General features: G+C 41.9%; 1 protein-coding gene across 1 annotated transcript in view; it reads left to right on the top strand.

Moving 5' to 3' along the window:
* The window catches only part of TNS3 (tensin 3), a gene marked incomplete at both ends in the record, with an annotated part of 57,915 nt that extends 39,124 nt beyond the window's left edge, over positions 1-18,791 (top strand). Inside the window, 4 exons of the mRNA XM_010161749.1 lie at positions 358-1,617; positions 17,955-18,127; positions 18,499-18,616; positions 18,708-18,791. Of these exons, the coding sequence (XP_010160051.1) occupies positions 358-1,617; positions 17,955-18,127; positions 18,499-18,616; positions 18,708-18,791 (1,635 nt within the window). The remainder of the gene's footprint in view (positions 1-357; positions 1,618-17,954; positions 18,128-18,498; positions 18,617-18,707) is intronic.
* Positions 18,792-21,682: the final 2,891 nt, after the last annotated feature.

The following is a 21,682-nucleotide window of genomic DNA, read 5'->3' on the forward strand; positions in this document are numbered from 1 at the left end:
AAGCTGCCTCTCCAATTTCTAGCACTGTAATAACGTAATTAATTCTTCAAATTAGTATGAAGAGTTTGTGGAGCCATAAACATGCATCCAAAACAGCATAAAAGAGAGAACTGTATTTGATCTTGAGATACGAATGGCGTGTTAGATTTCCATCAAGAAAACTTTTATAAATTGAAATGCGAAACGAAATCAGATAATGCCATTGGTTGTTGCTGTATTTGTAGAGCCAATTTAGTTTCTGGAAACAGTATCATTAGTATTAGCGGTACTTCTGTTGTGTGGTACACCACCAGTCAAAGCTTTTATATAATGCCTTGTTGTTTTCTCTCCCTTTCCTTGTTGCGTACCTCTCCACAGTGCTGCATACCCAAGGCCCCATTGATGGCAGTCTGTATGCGAAAGTGAGAAAGAAGAGCTCTTCAGACAGCAGCATCCCTGGTGTTACCCAGGGAGTTCCAGTGACTGGCAGTCCTGATCACAGTGACCATACCCTCTCTGTCAGCAGTGATTCAGGACACTCGACAGCGTCCATCAGGACAGATAAGACTGAGGAGCGCCTTGTGCCAGGAGTCAAACGGGGCCTGAGCCCACAGGAGAAGGCAGAACTGGACCAGCTACTTAGTGGCTTTGGTCTGGAGGATCCTGTCAACAGCATCAAGGATATGACTGATGCTCGAAGTAAGTACAGTGGGACTCGCCACATAGTGCCAGCTCAAGTTCATGTGAATGGAGACACCAAACTGAAGGACAGGGAGACTGATATTCTGGATGATGAAATGCCTAATCATGACCTTCACAGCGTGGACAGCATTGGGACTTTGTCTTCCTCGGAAGGGCAGCACTCCACCCACCTAGGGAACTTCAGTTGCCACAAGAGCAGTCAGAACTCGCTTCTTTCAGATGGCTTTGGAAGTAACACTGGGGAAGAGCATCACAATGCTTTTGCCCCAGACCTGGGAATTGGTGTGGATCCCCTCTATGAGAGATCATTTGGAAGCACTGAGACAAAGTCAACTCAGCAGTTACAACGGAATCCTTCTGTCTCACCCCAGCCTCAAGCCTATGGCCCAAGTAACTACTCCACCCAGACCTGGGTACGCCAGCAGCAGATGGTCACTGCTCACCAATATGGTTTTGCCCCAGAGAATGAAATGAGGGTTGGCATTCATAACACTGTGGAGAATTCAGGCAGTGTCCAGAGCCAGTCCCGAGTCCCAAACACCCCGACACGTGGCTCTAGCAGCAGAGATGCTGTGCAGAGGGGACTAGGGAGCGTGCCAGGTGCTGCTGAAGCTGCGGAACATGCCAGCACCAACAGTTTTAAGTCAAGGCCAGTGCCTCAGAGAGACACAAATGGCCTAGATCTAGGACAGAATGCAGGGGACTTGCCAGCTTCGCCGACTTTGGATATTGATCAGTCCATTGAACAACTGAACAGGCTGATCTTGGAGTTAGACCCTACATTTGAACCTATCCCGACGCGCATTAACACTGTCACCAGGGACAGAAATCAAGTAAACGGCTTCACCAGCTTTGATGTAGATGTGGACGGGCTTGGTAGGAGTCCTGGCTTCCATGACAAGTTAGAGGTCACAAACAGGAATACCTCCCGGCATGGTAAGCTATTATAATATTTTCTGAATATAATGCTTTTCCTTGTGTGTTCTTGATGCGGTACAGCAAGGACCTCAGGTTATGAGGTTGTGACTTAAAACTTTCAGGATGTTTATCAAGGGATTATTTCTGACACCCTTTTTACATACCCATCCAAGAAATTATGAAACTGATGTCAGATAGATGAGTTCTGCAGATACTTGTTCTTTTGCTTGGAAAAAAGTACGGTTCAGGAAATTCTTACCTGTTACAGATCATCACTTGGGATTCTTTGCTGCTGTAAGTTTAAATGATAATGGAGCAGAATTCCTGCAGTTCCTACATTGAGACATTTTTAGAAGGCGTCTGTAGTGAAATGGTTTGGGATTTATGATTATATGCTTTTTATTATTATGGTTTTTTGTGATTTCTATTTGAAGTTGGAGAAGAAACTGACAATTTTATCTTCAAATGTAGTGTAATTCTGCTGGCAATGAATTTCTATTAACTGTTTTCATAAGTAATGTAATCTTTGCCAGTAAAATATTTTAAAACATACTCTCTCTGAAACTTTTTTCCGTTTAAAAATTAGAAGTCACAGTGCTAGCTTGTTACCTCTGGCTCTGATATGATTGCCGAAAGCAGCTGGTGGAATTAAACATGAGATGCTTGCTGACTACGTTGCCTAAGTCATGCTGCTAGTTTGCAAAAGGATCAGCAGCCTGTCTCTGCTTAACTCCTCTGACACCTTTCATTAATGCTGTAGCTAAACTTTGCAACAAACAAGCTCCTGGCTGGTCTTACTCTCATGTCTGAAAATTCCGTGTGGTCTATTTCCTCTGGCAGAACATATTCCCTTCCCTCTTCCTCTTCTCCCTTTTCCTTCATCCAGTCTTGGTGCAATGAAAGACTGGCTTGTGTCTCCAGGATTTGATTCAGTATCAGCCAACATGCCAGAACACGTGTGTCTGACCTCCCCGGACACAAACGAGCTGCCTCAGCTCAAGCCCAGTTGGATGTGCCAAACCATTCAGAGGTGACTGCGCCTAATCAGCGTGTGGTCTCCCTTAAAGTGCTGGCCTGTGTGATCAAGGGCGGTGATTCTTCTGGAGAATCAAAATTTTGTGTTTGGGAGGGTAACTGGGGACTGAAGAGGTCCAGGAATCCATGATGAGTATATGCAAGCTGCTTCGCTGTTCGTTCTTCATACACGGTTCGCATTTTGTGGCTCTTCAAGGATGAAATGCATTGGTTCATAGTTCTCTTGAGTGTTTCTAAATCATTAGCTGATGGACAAATTGAAAATGACATTTTTCCAGAAGGAAAGAACTCTTATTTTTGGCATACAGTAAAGCTAGTGAGGGGGATAAAAGGGTCGTTTAGAGTAAGATACCTTTTACAGTTCTGTCTTTAAAGACATGAATCTGAAAAGTGAATTTTCCTCAGAGATTCTGGTCATCTCCCAAAGGAAACAGGAGTCACTGTCAGTTCCCTTCCATTTGTGAAGTCAGGTAAAGCAGGTAAATTTTAATAAAGGCTGGCGAAATTATGAGTCCTCGGGGCATGTTCTGGAAGAGGATTTGTTTTAAAGATGGTGATGAGTTTGGAATTAAATATGAATATATACAGACAGCATTTAGAATCCTGGGTAATTGGGAGGTGAAACAGGCCATAGTACGAGTGAGGTAATTGTTTAGGATTAAGAAACCTCCTTTGCTTTTTCTCATGCCCTTGCCTTTGGCAAGGCATTTCTCTCTCCTTCATCAAGCTGAGGAAGTGAAAAGGAGGGTTAAGTTTTTTCCATTGTTTTTTAAACCTGTCTCTTAGAAATACTGAACATCCTTACAGGATGTTTACATCATACTGAGCTTCAAACATAACCTTATGCATACTGATTCCTAATCCACTTCCGATTCAAATCAATGTAAGACCTCTTTGGATTTATTTAGTCGTAAAGTCCATGTCTCAAAGCGAGGTGGTTAGCACAATTTGTGTGCTGGAAGTGCTATGTAAGTGCTGATTGCTATCAGCACCAGCTCTGGTTTTGACATTGAATTTTCTCCCCGTACCATCTATCTCTGCTCCAAAGCAACACCCCCATTCCTACCGAAATCAGAGGGGTTGAGGTTGGAAAAGACCTGTGGAGATTATCTGCCCCTTTGCTCAAGCAGGGCCACCTATAGCCAGTTGCCCAGGACCACGTCTAGAGTTTTTTTTACCATCTTCTACCTACAGCCACCTTTCTGGGCAACCCGTGCCAGTGCTCAGTCACCCTCGCAGCAGAAAAAGTTGTTTCCTGATGTCACTGGGCACCATGGAAGAGAGGCTGGCTCCCTCTTCTTTGCACTCTCTCTTCAGGTATTTATATACATTGATGAGATCCCCAACACACTTTCATTTAATTAAGAACTTAACAGGAGTGCTGTCCATTTTTTTGTGAACAGTTCTGCACTCCTCCAAATCCTGAGTACTTCTGCATGATGTTTTATTTGGCATACTAGGCATACCTTGTCTGGCAAAAAAGACTAATTAATTAAGGGAGAATCAGGGAGTGAATCAACTGGTACTTGGGTCTTTTTTTCTATTTTTTCTATTTTTCTATTTTCATAGATTTTTCTGTTTTCATAGATTTTTGCTTGGAGGAAGTACTTACTCCATTCACTCTTTCACTGCCCTGAAGTCAGATTCTGTTGAAGTTCTCAAAAAGCCTTTCACTGACATTAGAGACTTAAGGAGGGAGGTGGCAAGTAAAGGGTTAGCCTTGCATTTTTAGGACTGAGAATAAATAAATGTGCTGTATCTAGAGTTTAAGCACTGCAGAGAGCCTAAAATGTGGTAGGATATAGGATGCAAGACTGGAGGCTTGTGTTGGCCTCTAGTCTTGGCTTACATGACTGAGATTTATGGGCCTCATTCTAATCATATTTCTAGTGACTTAGGATATTTATATTTAGAAAAAATTCCTTTTAAAGTTTGACCCTTAAAGAGTTTTCTCTCCATTTTACCTTGTGTTTTTCAGGGCCTTATGCTGCCAGTGTTATGTTGGTTAGCATCTTCTAGCCTGGTGTTTCTGGTAGAAAAGGCAGAGAGTAGGAATAGTAAGGATTTAGATACTTTAGTCAGAACCTTGAGGCAGCTGAGTGCATTTGAGTCCCCTAAAGTTTAAAGACCTCTGCTTGGGGTTAATGTAGGTAGTGTCTTCTCGTTTCCCTTGTGTAATAATCACATGCCTTGCTCTTGAGTGCTAAGCAGCAATTTTAGATCTGTTAAGTCCCTTGCCTGCCCTTTGAGCATATTCATTGTGAGTAACAGTGCAATTTTATGTCGTGTTTAATGCAGTGGAAATGCAGCAGACTGTTCCCAAGAGAGGTGGCCTTACGCTGCCTCCATGATCCTTGGACATGCACTACGTCATCTCTGCGTCAGCTCTGGTAACTCTGCAGTGGTGGTGTTTGTTGGATCAGCTTGTTAATTTAATGGTTTGAAGGTTTTCTTATTGGTTAGTTCTCTGTCAGATCAAAGAGTTAATCCTGCAGTGTTCAAAGAGAGTGGTGAGAGCACATGGGCTGGAGGTGGGGGGCAAGCTGAATGGCCATTTTAGTAGCCTTTAAACCAGGTAGAACAGGTTTATCCTGAAACTGCATACTGCTGTCTTTGTCATAGGATCTGATTGTAGGAACCTCACTGTGGTGAATACAGTTTTCCCACTTTGTTACTCCATGCCATTAGGAAATTATGACTGATACTGGGGCAGGTCTATGAGAAGGGTAAATTCAGTATTTTAGGGCATTAGCTCCAAGGCTAAGGTTGGAAATGTCAGGATTCGCCTGTCATTTTCTGCATATGATTCATTCAGCATGTGATACTGGAGTAAGCAACATAATAGTATTTAATTAAACAAAAAGTGTTTGGGGTTTTTTTTTAAGAAATATTCCTTTGTATAGCTTTAGCACAATAATAACTTTTTAAGTTTGCCTTTATGTCAAGTGCTAAAGTGTTCTATTTCTGACTTTTGCAAGTATCGTTCAGTTTAGACCAGTAAGAGCTTGAATTTAAAATAACCCATGGTTCCAAAAGTAAAATATTATGTATATGTGGCATGCTGCCACCTCTGCTTGAGTCTGGGAGGTCACCAGCACATACTGATTTTCCAAATGCTATAGGATTTATTTATTTTCTTGCCCCACTGTTGTATACAGAATCATTTAAGCATGGTGTGCACAAAACAACAACGGGAAAAACCAGTTTCACTGAATGAATATTAAGAATTAGGAAGACCTGGAACGTTTTTCCCTTGATACATCATCTGATGGAAAGGCAGTATTCTAGCTGCAAGGAGAAATTGTGGATTGGGATGGCCAGATGGAAGCCACAGGAGTATAATTTCATGTTTCATCTGAATCCAGATGATGGTCATAACTCTGAGCATGAAACACAGATGTTGTGATACCTTCTTTCAAACTCTGCATAGCACTTCAATGGAATAATTCCAGAAGCGTAGGCCAAATACCATGACATTCTGCTAGGCAGATGGCTGAGGGCTGGGAAAGTAACCTGCTGTTTGCAGAAACCTCTACCACTTAGCCTCAACTGTATGAGAAAATAAGCAGATAAATTGAAACAGCAAAATTAGTCTATTTTGACTGTTGGTGGGAAAAGGAGCAGCAAACCTAAAGTTTGAGAAACAGGGAAATAACTCTTTATTAGCTCCCTACCTTTTTCAAACATGCTTTACAGTTCACTTCTCTTTGAGGAGCACGGGTGTGCAATATCTGTGTGAGGAGAGGTAAAGTGTCCTTAGGGTATGCAGATTTGTCGCACGCTCTAGAGTTTCGGTGTACAAACCCAAATCCTTAAAGAGTCTGTTGTCTTCATACTCCTACTGAGAGCTAGTGCTTCTGTGCAAGGATTAATAAATAACAAGAAACATACTCTGTACTCAGTGGGATAAATGGCAGTGTTAAGGAGTTTAAAAAAAAAAAAACACAACAAAAAACCCTACAAAACAGATAAAAACGTAACTCAGTGTGCTTGGTTAAAGTACAAAGTCTATATCTGCATGTATGGGAACAACCTGAGGTGTCATGTCATGTCATCAGTCCTCCTCCTCAGCATCCTTGCAGTGAAAGTCCCTTAAAATAACGGTAATGCGTTGTTGTTCATTGCCAGTTTGTGGTAACGGAGCACAGGCCTGCTGGATGTGGTTTTCCTTATCTTGGAACAGGCTGATAGAATTAGGATAAGTAGGAGATTCTCCAACGCAATTAATTAGCCGCTGAAACTGCTGCAGCACAGGAGGTGTAGCTGATAGCACAAATAACTGCTGGCTGCCGTGGGGATGAAGAAATAGCTGTGAATAAAGGATAACCGAAGCAGCAGTTGTCCACTGATGAGTAATGGTTGCTCTTACGCGCTCAGGTTTTCGGGGGAGCTCTACACCCTGTGACTTAAACAGTCCTTGACTGTAGTATGTCAAGAGAATGAATTGGCCTGTGCTGGAGGGAGTTGGCAGATTGGGGCTGAATGGCTCTGAGCGAGGTTGAATGGATGAATGAGATATTCTGAGTGAGCAGGAGCAAATAGGACCGGAGATGAATGGGATTGATGGGATGTGTTATGTGTGCGCCTAACCTGAGGGTTGAAATTATGAGAGGATGGTGGCGTTACCTGCTTTCCTGCATGAGCGTGCAGAAAACGTCTGCCTTGAGAAGGCACGTGCGTGTTTCCAGTGCCTTGCCGGGATGGAAGAACGAGCTTAAGAATGAGATGGCGTGTGCGTTGGCTGGGAGGTACCTCGTGGTGTGCTCTTACCTCCCTTGGCTTGTTTCTGCACAGATCGACAGGTGGGCAGCTACCCCTTCTTTCACACCTCGTCCTAGAGGTTTTTATACACGTGTACCCATCACACAGGTTAACGTAGCACAAACTACTGACTGCCCACACAGCAGAGTTCTGGGTTCTGTCTGAAATGATGTCTTGGGTTAAGTGTTCAGTGGTTTTGAGAACAGGAACAAGCAGACGGCGAGCCTTGATTTTTCTTTTTGCTAGGATGTGTCTTTATGAACCATGTAGAACAGTGGCTGATGACCTCTTTTCTCCTTCCGTGCCATGTGTGTTGCTTATCAGAGGTGAATCAGTGCACTTTATATTAAGATTTTCCAATTTTTTGCTTTTATGTGAGCCGAGTCACACGGAGAAGAGTTTCTGGTAGTAAATGACACTGCCATTTCGTAGTAACACAGTGCTGCAGTAGTTCTTAATTTTAAATAACAGGAAAGTTTGTAGCATATGTAAGCTTTTCTCTGCAGCCTTCCGTTCCCCCTTTACTTCACCCTATGTATATTCTTGCATGCTTAGATGACCTCAGTCTACGTTGGAGATCATTTGTAAGACTTATTTCCTCAAACCGCCCATCTTTTATCCCAAAGCTTCTACTTACTGGGTAGAGAAGGAAAGCTAAACAAATGTTTTGCTACCTAGAAAAACTGTAAAAGCAAGAATTTATTAATAAATCCAGAGAACAGAAAGGGCTTTACCTCTTTTCAGTGAAACCTACCATTACCATCGACCACGTCTCATCTCTGCCTGCCACCTTTTCACTCAGAATGTTACAGCTGGCACGTTTAGAAGGTTTTAGAAGCAGCTGAAGAATTATGTGATCAAACCGAGGTGCAAAGCACGTGCACACCTGCATTCAGCATTGGGGGGCAGCCTGTTAACGTTGCTGGGACCAGGAGATGCATGTCTCTGTGAATCGGCCAGGGTGAGGAAGAGAGGGACTGTGTTTTCCATAAGGTTGACATTATATTGTTGGTGTCAGCTAATTGTAATTCTTCTTCGTGAATGAGTTACTGTGTTTGAAAATATCGTCTTAAAGCATCCATAGGTCACCTGATGTGGTGGGGACAACACAGACAGTTCACACAGCCTTACATTTTGTGTGGAGTTTATCGTCTCAGTAAAGAACTGAGCATTAAACAAAGACATTTTCCCTCCCTCCCTCAAAAAAAACCCCAACGTGCAAAATGAACAAAAATGAGGCAGCTGAACATCTGATTACAAGTGTCTGGAACATCTTCAGAATTAAAAAGAAATCTTTGAAGATGGTCCAAATTACGGTATCATAGATCATGCCTACTACCTGCAGACAAAGGAGAAAGGAGCAAATCCTTTTTGCATACTTTAATAATTTTAAAGCATTGAACTGTTCCAGATGTTCCCATTCACTCTGTGATATTCTGTGGGAGAGTAAACCCGGTCCCTCTGAAATAAGTTGTTAAAGGACAGGAGGGCGAAGCTTGTCCAAATCCTCATGTGCCTTTGCAGGTACCAGCAATACACTGCAAAACCTGACTTGAAGTTAGTATTTCAGGGGTTAACAGTGAATTTAAATTGAGTTTCAAGCTAAACTAAAGCTAAAATACATCTTTTTAAGTTTAAACTGGAGTGCTAACTAAATTCAGGCTTTTTAAACTAAATTTTCTTAATTTTTAAGCTAAAGTTAAAAATGGAATTTTAGTTGCATTTAGCAGTATAGTCATTTTTAATTTAATTTCTGTCATGCACTTATTCCACAAATTTTTATCAATCCAGTAACTTTCAGGATGTGGGCCTGCATGTAGCATCATTATGACATCTCTGTACAGGTTTGGAGATACCAGTTTGGATTTTGCAACAGGTGTGCTTACCTACGTTTGGCACAGTGTAAAAGGGCTGAGAAACTAGAGTGGCCAGACCTGCGAAGCTGCTGTGGCCTACAGGGACAGGTTTAATACCCTGCTTGGGTTTGGGGGTGGAGTTTAGACCTGGAAAAGGTCCTTGCCTGTTAGACTAACGGGTTTTAAGGAGTTTGGAGTCCTAATCTACACCCATTCTAGACAGGGAAAAAGAATAGTTTGCTTGCCAATCTTTGCTCAACATGGGGTATTTTTTCAAGAACAAAGAGATCTTTCTGCCTGCAATAGTACTTCCTACTAATTTTAGAAAGATTAAGGTACTGAAGATGTAATATACAGAGCTCAGTTGACTTTTATTCTGGTTAATTCCTTTGAAGCAGTTTTCCTATAGAGCTGTGAATCTGAAAATTTGAGTATCACAGGATACTCTGTTAGCACTTGAGTCAGAAATCCCTAATTTTGTTTCAACTGGGTATACATTTGCTTGCCCTTTTTCCACCACAACAACGTTCAGCTTGAGTTTTGTCTTGCTATTTTTGAGATTTTTGCAGCCTTTCCAGTACCTGAAGGGGGTTTCAAGGCAGCTGGGGGGGACTTTTTACAAGGGCCTGTAGTGACAGGCCAAGGGGTAATGGGTTTATATTGAGAGTGGGGAGGTTTAGATTGGATATCAGGAAGAAATTCTTCCCAGAGAGGGTGGTGAGGCACTGGCACAGGTTGCCCAGAGAAGCTGTGGATGCCCCATCCCTGGAAGTGTTCAAGGCCAGGCTGGATGAGGCTTGGAGCAACCTGGTCTAGTGGAAGGTGTCCCTGCCCATGGCAGGGGGATTGGAACTGGATGGTCTTTAAGGTCCCTTCCAACCCAAACCATTCCGTGATTCTATGATAAGATGTTATTTGTCCTTTAAGTCTGTAACAATGATTAAAGCTGATTCTAAATTCTTCAAATAGAGTTGCTTTGGGTTTCGTATTAAGCCATCTTGAAAGCTTGATCACTAAATGGGTTCTGCAGAAATCTTAAACTTTTTAGAAGATAAATGGTGCCAGAGAAGGAAATCACTTTTGATTTTGATGGTGTTGTGGTAACATTTTTTAGTATGTGGGGAAGTCCCTGAAGGCTCCCCTGTTAGAAGTTAACTTATGGGCTTTTTTTTTCCTTGATGAATCGTTAAGCCTTCTTTTGGATTGAATCCCCGTGCTCCACACTAATGGGTAGTCAGAATTATGCAGGTCTTTTTAATCTGCTATATAGGCAGTGGCATCTGGAATTTCTGCATTGCTAACATAATTCTCCCCAGGGTCCTATTTCAGCCTTCATGACTACACTGAGGTCTGTGAAAGGGGCACTGGAAAAACAGCTTTGTGGGAGTTTTCGCTGTACCTTTCTCAAAAGAACCGTGAGTTTTATCTGTCTGTGGGCTGAACTGGTTGAGTGTCTTTTCTGTCATGGTAACTTTTTCACCCAGTGAGAAGCTCACTTGAAGTGCATGCGCTCTGTTCCTCTCTGTGCTCCTCTGTGTGACGTGCTGGTACATGATGATTTCCAAGTTGCCTGTCTGCAGAGTCTGTTATTTGATGTGGGTATTATTTTTTTAATTACTGTATCTGTTAAGTTCTGTTGGTTGACTGATTAAACATACAACCTAGGAAGCTTTCCTTTTGTTTCTTCAAAGCACGTGTGGTTTTCTTAAACCATGTATGTGTGACTTGTGTACATGCTTGTCAGATTTTCTTAAAGGCATAGATGTTACTTTTTGTCCCTTGTGAAAGGGAGAGTGTTGCAATGAATTCCATATTCCAAAAATCCTGCCGGGGAATAAAGGAGGTTAACTAAGTGTGAAGCTACCTGTGAAATAATAGTTAACACTGCTTAGGCTCTATACAGAGAAGATGATCTTAGCTGCTACTCAAGTGTTGATGACTGAAGTGTTTAAAATTAGTTTTACAAGTTTGGACATTTATATTTCAATGCCATAATAATTTACCATGTTTGCAACCTGTCGGATAACTCAGCAGAGAACTTTTAAGATTAGTATCTTGTAAAAACTGAATAATCAATTTCTTCCGTTTGATGGCAGCAATTCTTGCTTTCCAGTTGTTCAGTACAATAGAATTCTTCAAACTTAAGGCCAATGTGAAATTTCAGTTAATAGTATTCAGTTCCAAGCTTGATAGCACCTTTTGATGTAGAAAACCAAGCACCATCTATACACAAGCTTTGATCACCCACTCAGTTGTAAAATTACAAATAAAATCTAATAATCTAACACATTTTCATTAAGCATTGATGCTGATGCAGATTTCTGCTTATTTCCAAAACATACTCTAAATGAAAGCATTTTGTCTTACATTTTAAAAGTGAAAAATTTACAGTTAACGGCTCCAGTTTGAAGTTAATTCTTGGTGATTTTATATCATCTGGCCTTGTCTAAACTGCTCCGCAGTTGATTGAAGGCAGTTTGTTAAATGAAACTGCTTTATAGGGTCGTTATCCTGCTGTATTTGGTGCTGGTGCAGCCTCACCGTGAGTGCTGTGTGCAGGTCTGGGCCCCACCATTTAGAAAGGGTGTTCAGGTGCCTGAGCGCATCCCAAGGAGGGCAGCGAAGCTGGTGAAGGGGCTGGCAGGCATGTCCCACGAGGAGCGGCTGAGGACACGGGGGCTTTCCTGGTTTGGAGAAAACAAGGCTGATGGGCGACCTCACTGCTCTCTCTGTCTTCCTGAGGAGACGAAGGGGAGAGGGACGTGCTGATCTCTCCCTGGTACCCAGTGCCAGGACGTGTGGGAATGACTCCAAGGTGCGTCAGGGGAAGTTTAGGCTGGATGTTAGGAAGCACTTGTTGCCGAGAGGGTGGTCAAACACTGGAACAGGTTTCCTAGAAGCGCTGGTTGATGCCCCAAGCCTGTCAGTGTCCAAGAGGCGTTTGGGCAATACCCATAATAACATGCTTTAGCTTGTGGTCAGCCCTGAAATGGTCGGGCAGTTGCATGAGATGATCATTGTAGGTCTTTTCCAACTGAAATACTCTATTTCTATTCCTAATCTACTCTGATTTGTGCATTACAGAATCCTGGCGTGACTCAGGTTGAAAGGAACATCTAGAGGCCATTGGGTCCAACCTCCTGCTCAGGACAGGTTCAGATAGGTCAAGCTGCCCATGGATGTGTCCAGTCAAGTTTTTAAAACCACCAAGGTTGCAGACATCAGACTTCCAGATGCCTGCCTCAGGGGTTGAGTGCTCTCCCTGTGCAGCTCTCTTGCCTTGGCTCTGGTCAGAATTTTCCTTGCTGCAGCTTCTGTTGCCTCTTGTCCTACCACTTCGCATCTTTGGGAAGAGTCTGGCTGCATTTCTACAATCCCTCCTGTAGGCAATTGAAGACAGCAGTGAGGGCCCATTTTACCTTCTGTTACTGAGATTGAGCAAGCCAATTTCTTCAGCTTCCTCTCATGTCCAAGAGGCGTTTGGGCAATACCCATAATAACATGCTTTAGCTTGTGGTCAGCCCTGAAATGGTCGGGCAGTTGCATGAGATGATCATTGTAGGTCTTTTCCAACTGAAATACTCTATTTCTATTCCTAATCTACTCTGATTTGTGCATTACAGAATCCTGGCGTGACTCAGGTTGAAAGGAACATCTAGAGGCCATTGGGTCCAACCTCCTGCTCAGGACAGGTTCAGATAGGTCAAGCTGCCCATGGATGTGTCCAGTCAAGTTTTTAAAACCACCAAGGTTGCAGACATCAGACTTCCAGATGCCTGCCTCAGGGGTTGAGTGCTCTCCCTGTGCAGCTCTCTTGCCTTGGCTCTGGTCAGAATTTTCCTTGCTGCAGCTTCTGTTGCCTCTTGTCCTACCACTTCGCATCTTTGGGAAGAGTCTGGCTGCATTTCTACAATCCCTCCTGTAGGCAATTGAAGACAGCAGTGAGGGCCCATTTTACCTTCTGTTACTGAGATTGAGCAAGCCAATTTCTTCAGCTTCCTCTCATGTTGTGTACTCTGGTCCCTGACTGTTCTGGTAACCCTTTGCTGGATCCAGTCCTATTTTTTGTACTTTGGGACCCAAAACTGGACACAGTGCTCCAGATGTGGCCTCACAAATACGGAATAGAGAGGACTAATCGCTTTTCTTGACCTGGTGGCTACTGTCTTGCTGTTCCAGCTCAGTATGCAGTTGAACTTTGGACTTGACGATCACTGTAGGTCCCTTCCAACTGTTCTATTCTGTTCTATTTCCTTAATACTGAAGGAGAGAAAATTATTATTTTAATTATTTGAAGTACATTATGGATCCTGCAGGTTATTCAAGGGATAAATAACTGCTAAATGCAGTTTTTACATATCTGTAGTGGTGACCAGAATAATGTATGAATCTAGAGGCTAAAGCATTTTTCTCTGGTTGTGATTCAATATATCATAATCTTGTTTTACACCCTTCAGACAAGTTTGAGTAAGTTTATTTATAGGCTTTGTGTAACTCTTTTCTATAGTGCATTGCTTTTGTTTAAAAAAGAAAAAAATCAAGAAAAACAGTGCAGAGGAATGGAAGGGTAGTTGAATGGCCTGAAGTACTGTTCAGATCTTGAAAGTTGACTGCACCTCTTTAAGTTGTAATGTGATTTAGAGCCCCTCATAGAAGGGCAAACAACAAGATGCTGAAATTTTTATATTTCTTATGAACTCTGTTCTAGAATTATCTGTTGTAAGAGGTTTCCAGTTTGACTGTAATTTGCACAGTTGGCTGTGATACAAACTAGGTAGAAGTTAAGGGAAGGTCTTTGATGGACTATGCTGGGTTTTGGAAGACTGATAGTTCTGTTTCACAAATTATAAAAACTTCTGTAACGGACGAAAGGGCTGTTGGTCCGGCTTGTTTTCCCACCACTCCAAGAAAAGTTCTTCCCAGGGAGTCTTACTGCATATGCTGTGCTTGCCCCACTCTGACATAAAGGTGGTTTTAAGGCTAGCCCACAAGCCTTGTGAATCAAGTGGAAACGCGTAAGCATCGTCTCACTAGTTGTTGTGGTAACTGAAAGGAAATGTGGACCTTTTTAATGGTGTGCCTCACGCACTCGGTAAATACCAGCGTGTAACACATGAAGAGTTAACATGGTTTGTGAAGTTTAGCCGGGACGTACGTGAGATAGAGCTCTGTTGTTGACATACCGCTGCAGACAAGGTTCTCAGCTTAGTGTTGTTTTCTTTTTAATAGTTACAAATAACTCTCAGTAGTACTCCAGGAAAGCTAAGCAGAATCCAAACAAAGATTAACCTTTAACCGCTGGCCATGCTTCTGTTTGCTGTAGCGCTGGCATGGTGATAACCATCAGACAAGATAAACGGCTGGTGCTGTACTGATGCCAATCTGCTGGAATGTTATTGTTTATTCTTCGGGGAAAACAAAATTATTTTTGTAGTTCACAAGGGAAAAGAGAGAAATTGGAGCATACAAAATGCTTTCAAAGAAATGAATATGTGCTCCTGGGATATTTATGAAGCTCTGCCAAAACTTTAAGCTAAACTACAAGAACAAAAAGGAATTATGGGACTTCTAGGAAGCCTTGGCTCCTGACGCTTTACACTGTAAAAGACACCTTTTAAATTAATAACTCTAAACATCTGTTACATTAAGTGAGGAGCTCTGAAGTACATTTGCAAAATAATAAACTAAGAAAAAGTCTTTTTGCATGTCTTCCCTTATTTTAATCTCTTAGATTTGAGTTATTTGCTTTAAGCTTTATTGCATATATCAGCTCAGCTTCTCCCTTCTGTCACCCAGCATCTGCTGGGAATTTGATACTTTCAGTCTATTTAAGGAAAATGTCCAGTTTCCCTGAGATACCTGCTTGCAGCTTTCTGCGGACTACATCAACTTCGTAGAAATTACAAGGTTCACGAGTCTGTGAATACTAATGACATGACTGTATGACGGTCATTGATGATGAAGCCCTCTCGTTGGCATGACAAGTAAAATCTGCACTAAATTTTAAGCCTGTTTTGAGCCATCCGAAAGGTAGACATTCTCTCTCATAAAGTAGTCTACTGTGCATTCAGAAAGAAACTGCCTGTACCTTAATGACTTGGTTACCACTGGAGTGAAACTCATGTGCTGTTCCTGGCATCCACTGCCTCCTGAGGAGGAGGGGTGGGACTGGGTGTGCTTGGTCTCAGATGGTTCCCTCGAAGGCTGAGATTTTGCATAGTGATTCCCATTTTTCTTTACACAAATTACAGAGAATCCCAATGTGAAAAGTTAGTAAATTCTGGAGTAGTATAGGCTCTGTCTACATTCATAAGTGTCTTTAATTTCAGTAGAAATCTTCATGCCTTTTTAACATCACTTAAGAGGTTTGGAAGAGATTTGTGATTTCATCTCCTTTTCTGGCTTCAAAGATCGTGTTTGATGCATCTGGTTTGCTCACAGTCTCTTCAGAAGATATTCTTTCCACCAATAAAAGAAAACATAAAGTTTCTAGCCATGGGAAAAAAGGTTACATAAGTGTTTAAAATATGGTGCTTAGAAAGTATTTTCATTTTCAAAGTTGTACAATCAAAACAGAATCTCAGCTGTGTCCCTCCTAGGAAGGTATCTTTGTATTGACTTGATAAAATAAATAACTGGCCAAATTTGGACCCTGAAGTTTAACCCTATTAGAGGAATTTTCAGAAATTACTAGCAGGCTTTTATTTATTTATTTGCTTTAGTAGCAGCTACTATCACACTGATTTTAATAGTAGCAGAGCTGGATTTTTCAAGTGTCTTAATTCTGTAGTTTTACAAGAGGTTTATTAATATTTTTAGGATAAGGCACTACTTGCCAGCGAGTTGTTCAGGTTGATATATGTGTATGTCAGTGTAGAATCACTGAAGTACCATGGATTTTAGTCTGAAATCAATGTCTATATCTGCTCTAGAGAAACCTATTTGTGCGCTGATGCTCTAATTGTGCCATATTATCAAGGTGAAATGCCCATAATGCAGGCACTTAACGCTGCATGCCAGATTTAACACCTTCTGTCAGCTACTCGAGATTAGGAAATAGGTGTGTGTGGAATAGGTGTGCTATTGTCTTCCTCTGCCAAAGTGGCTGTTTCAGCCCTCCTGCTGATCTGGATGAAGGGCACGTTTTCAACCCCTATTCAGCTCCATGATCAGGGTGTGCAGGAGATGTGCTTAATCAACACATACAGATGGCAGTGACTGTAGGGTTTGAATGACACCAAGCAATGAAAATAAGTTGGTTTAGAAATCCTCAGCTCTTTAAAGAGAAATAGATAATTCTCAAAGATCTTTTTTGCATATATAGGCAATCAAAACTCTCAGAGGAGTATCGGAGAAGTTTCTAGGCATACGGTTATTTTTGTACTGTCCCGGACTACACAGTAAGGATTACTGTGGGGTTCTTATTGTTGATTTACTCTTACAAAGAAGGGTGGAAAAAAGCAGTTGCTGGAGGAATATTCTGAAAGTGCCTGTTGGTGGCAGTGGATGACTGAGTATGTGTCTTACAAGTATGTGACTCTGGAGTGAGTCCAGATGCTCCGAGGACTGGAGCCCCTCTGCTCTGGGGACAGGCTGAGAGAGTTGGGCTTGTTCAGCCTGGAGAAGAGAAGGCTCCGGGGAGACCTTATAGCACCTTCCAGTGCCTGAAGGGGCTACAAGGAAGCTGGGGGGGACTTTTTACAAGGGCCTGTAGTGACAGGACAAGGGGTAACGGGTTTAAATTGAAAGTGGGGAGGTTTAGATTGGATATCAGGAAGAAGTTCTTCCCGGAGAGGGTGGGGAGGGACTGGAACTGGTTGCCGAGAGAAGCTGTGGATGCCCCATCCCGGGAAGTGTTCAAGGCCAGGCTGGATGAGGCTTGGAGCAACCTGGTCTAGTGGAAGGTGTCCCTGCCCATGACAGGGGGGTTGGAACTGGATGGTCTTTAAGGTCCCTTCCAACCCAAACCGTTCTGTGATTCTATGAAGTCCTGCTAATCATAAAGCTGTATCTAATGATGCTTTTTTAATAGTAACTTTGGAAACAAATACTGCTTTATGCCCTTGAACAACCTGGATTGTTCTGATGGCTCAGTTTACTCTTAGGCTCTGTTCCTGAGTCTCCAAAAGGTTGTTTCAGCCCCTCTGTGTACCTAATACCTAACTTTTGTGATCAAGTGTGATTGCCATGTTTGTCACAAAAGGTGTTACAGCGAGCTGGGATTACAAGGGCCAGGGTCTGTGTTAGCTAAAAAGAAGCTGGAGGGATCTTTTGGGGGAAAGGCAGTCCTGGAAAGCAGCCATGGCTTTGGTGCTAGGAGCTGCTGTGCATCAGGGATGGCGAGAGGTTTCCCGTTCAGCTGCCTGTAGGTAGGCTCTGCCAGTGGCACAGCGAGTGACCGCTGCCAAAAATGAGCGTCAGCAGAAACGTGCTGCTGCACTCCTCTGGAACCAGGTGTGCTGCAAGTATGTTCCCACTGGTGTGTCAGCAAGGCTAATTGCAGCTCTTTTTAAAATTTATTTATTTCGCACATGCACACACACCCCTGTGGGGTTTTGTAAAGCAGTGACGAAACCAGTTATTTCACGAGCATTCATGAACAGTTACTGAAGGCACAATAGTGAACAGCTCTAACTGGAAAAAAACCCACCCCAAACCAAAAATAGTCTATTAATCAGTTTACCTTACTGTTTCCCGCAACAGGTACACAAGATGACCCTGCAACAGGGGGAAGGGTCAGGAAGCTAAGCGTTGGGCAGTACGACAACGATGTCCCTGGGCAGCCGTCGTATAACCGGTGTGGATGGATGAAGTCTCCGGTGACTGACCAGGCTGTAAATACGGGAGCGCTGATTCCTGCGGGGGAGACCAAGGAGGTAAACAATGCAGATTTTTCTTTTTCCAAGAAAGATTTATTGAAGTGGATAGCCAGTAGGGAGTTCCACGTTTGTGCTCAGTGTCCAAAATCAGTGTCAACCGCTGGGGCAGTTGCATCGTGACAGCGTAAGAACAAATGTCTGTCATTACCTCAGGAATGTCATTACCTCAGGAATGCAATTCAGTGTTTAAAGATGTCCTGCTCTTGTCCTCTGTGTGTTGGCATGTTTTCAGCGTTCCAGGATATCTCTGCTGCAACAGTGGATCGGATTATATCAACCTGCTGTAATCTGATGAAAAATGCCCCATTGTGTTGTAGGGTTATGGGAATTTTCACACTGTAATTTTGCTTTTTTTGTGCCCTTTCTAGATGGCTGTTGCACGTTACCAAGATGAAATAGATGGGGGAATCTTCTCCCCAACAAAAAACGGAAATGAAGCTGTCGCATCCACACCAGCTTTTCCATTGTCACCAGAGACATCATATGGTAAGGAAATGCGTGTCTCTATTTATTTTTATAGTACTTTTAACATTTTAGCTGTTACTGAAGAGGAATTGTACTTTTCCTTCTTTACTAGTGAAAACATCTCCACTGTACCATCAGCGGATTCCCTCCAGCCAAAAGGTCAGCAGCCCACCTGAGCTGTACAGGACTAGTCCTGGTAAGATACCCCCTACTTCTTAAATAATTTGAAACTGAACTGTGTATGGAGGCAACTAACAAAACCGTGGTTATTCCTTTATAAATAAGATACATACCTGGTGGGTTTAGACACGTGTAAGTCAGAGAAATAGAATTTAGCAGTACTGTTTTAATCATACCAAAAAGAAGTAAAAAATGAAGAATTATCCAAGAAAGGTTTAATGCTGTTAATTGTCGAGAGGGAGTCCCACGTTCGTGTTCAGTGTCGAGAATCAGTGAGGAGCAACTAGGCAGTTGCGTGATGGCAATAAGAGGAAATGCAATTCAGGGTTTGACACTATCCTGCTCTAGTTCTCTGTATGTGTTTGCATGTTTTTAGTGTTCCATTATCTCTCCGCCGATATTTGATACTATCAAAATAGTACTCTCAGGACACTCGAGTTCCTTGTGATTTTTAGCAGGTTTTGTCTCCATGTGACGAAAGAGGGGTGATACCCATGTTGCCATCTGGCCAGGCAAGTGAAGCTGACTGTATATAGAGCTTGGTATTAGCTATGTTCAAGTCAAGGAGCTCCTTAGTGAAAGGAATGAATGTTACAGAGTTTGTACTGCAGTGATACTGACAATACAGTTTGTAAATGTGCAAGCATGGAAAAGTAGTTGGTAACAAATGATTGCATGGTTAAAGACTTAACCATTTCCTGTAACTGTTTCATCCCTGCCCATGGCAGGGGGGTTGGAACTAGATGATCGCTAAGGTCCCTTCCAACCCAAACCATTCTATGATTTAATTTGGTCTAGCCATGGATTTTATTAATAAAGGATGCTTCTTTGGGGACTTAACTCTTTGCTACTGAAAACAGCAACAAAGCTGTTGTTAGCTGTCACCTTTTCTGAGTAAAATTATTTTAAAGCAGTAAGTCTAAAAAAAAAAAAAGGCATCACAAAGTGCTGGACAGAGAAGGAAGCCAAGCCAACATAATTTATTTAAAACCTGAATAAAAAAATCACAGACATTGATTTAATTTGTATGCATTAGAAGCTGTTCAGATGATAATTCATGTGTATATGTAGTTTTATTGCCTAAGCTATGACTGTCTTCTCAGGCAGGATCTTGATAGCAGAGTTTCTAATAAATTTGACGGTGCATTTTGATGCAATAATAGTGCGTTGTGGTTTCGATTTTGAAAAAAAAAAAAACAAAAAACCTTCTGTTTAATTTGCCTTATTTAATAGTTATCAAAAGCAAGTCACATCAACACAGAATAAAATTATCTTTAGTAATAAAGCAATCTTCTACCCAGTTCAAGACATCTCTTTCTGGTTCATTTGCTGTGGCTTTGCCCTTGATCAACTCTTAAACAATTAGTGGTAGATAGCCTCCTGAGGGCAGCTTCAGCAAATCAATTACAGGTTGCTGAGTTAATCTACTGAACACTTTGTTGTTAACTGGTTGCCATTGCTGTTGCTAAGCAATGTTGTTGGAACTTGCCCTGGAAAATTTAGTGACTTTCAGTGTATGTTTCTATTTTCTTGATGTTTCTTCTACTTAATTCCAAATACTGTTCTCTCTCAAATGCTGGGTTTAATAGGACATGAAAATAATTAGCTTAGCACAAAGCAGGTAATTATCCATTTGAATGCCCCTTAAAAAGTGACGCCTAAGGTATACTGAATGCTGCAGATCAAGTGCTCAGCTCCTTATGGCTTTGCTTTTAGCTGCAAACAATGTACTTTGACACTGGTTAAAGGTGTATGAGGTGGGTTAGCTGGAAAACATGCAATGCACCATTAGCGAGCACGTCTAAGAAATGTTAGTTGGGTGATTTTCCCCACCAGAGCACAGAAACTTCTGTTGTCAGAGGCAATTACTAGAATATTACTTTAAATGATTGTTTTTTCCTCTCTTTTCCCTTCATTATTCTACTTTATTTATTGTCTGTGTCTGCAGTAAGTATGTATTTACTTGCTTTTGTATCTTCTGACTTTGGCAAAAAGGAAAGGAGACAGCTTCTCATTATTTTGCTGTCAATCCCTAAGTCATGGCCAGAGCAAAAGCTTTGTTTTGTTTTGAGTCTTGAATGAGGCCAAGAATCTGAAGGGAACAAAAGTAGCTGTTCCTATTTCAATGCACGTGTGACAAGGGTAAGTCTAATAGTATGCACTTTGCGAGAATTCTGACAGCCCCAGTTTTTAGTACTTTGCAGCCTCGCTCTTCTTTTAAATGCTTTCATGGTTTTTATTTTGGTAGAAGTTCAGAAACTACTGACTTCTCCAGAGACTTTTCAACAGATCGAGGCCTATAGAATCGTGGACTCTGGCGTCTTAATTTCTGCCATTAAGATACTGCCCTTTTTGTCTCAGTTCAGATCACCCTTGAATTCAAAATCTCATCTTTGCTGCTTGTCTGCATTCCAAGTGAGTAGTGAGGATGCTGTAACATCTGGCTACCAATCATCTTGATACATTACTGTCGTATTTCCTCCCCACTTCCTTGTAGAGAATAGCTTTCAGTGTAGTTAGCACTTACCAGTGCCAACAGAACTGCGGTGGGTTTAGAAAAGTATAAAAGTATGCATTTTAAAAGAAGAATACATGGATTTGTGTGTACTATATTCAAGTATTACAGTGACACAGAGTCTTCATATATCCAAAATGATAAAAATACCTCTTCTTTAGTAAGTTACTCTTGGTGCAAACGGTGTACCTTATATCTGGAATGCATTTACTTCCGATTCTTACACTATTTATTGAAGTGAAGGACACTGATTTCACTGAAGCTGACAAAACCCTGTATAAAATGGTTTTGTCTATTAAACCTAGTGATTTTATTTCCAGGTGAAACGCTTTTTTTTTTTTAAAGCAGTTCAGTGGTGTTATGTGTCGTTCTCTCTTTCATGAGCTATGCCC

Source organism: Eurypyga helias, unplaced genomic scaffold, assembly GCF_000690775.1.
Source record: "Eurypyga helias isolate BGI_N326 unplaced genomic scaffold, ASM69077v1 scaffold2410, whole genome shotgun sequence".
Classification (NCBI taxonomy): domain Eukaryota; kingdom Metazoa; phylum Chordata; class Aves; order Eurypygiformes; family Eurypygidae; genus Eurypyga; species Eurypyga helias.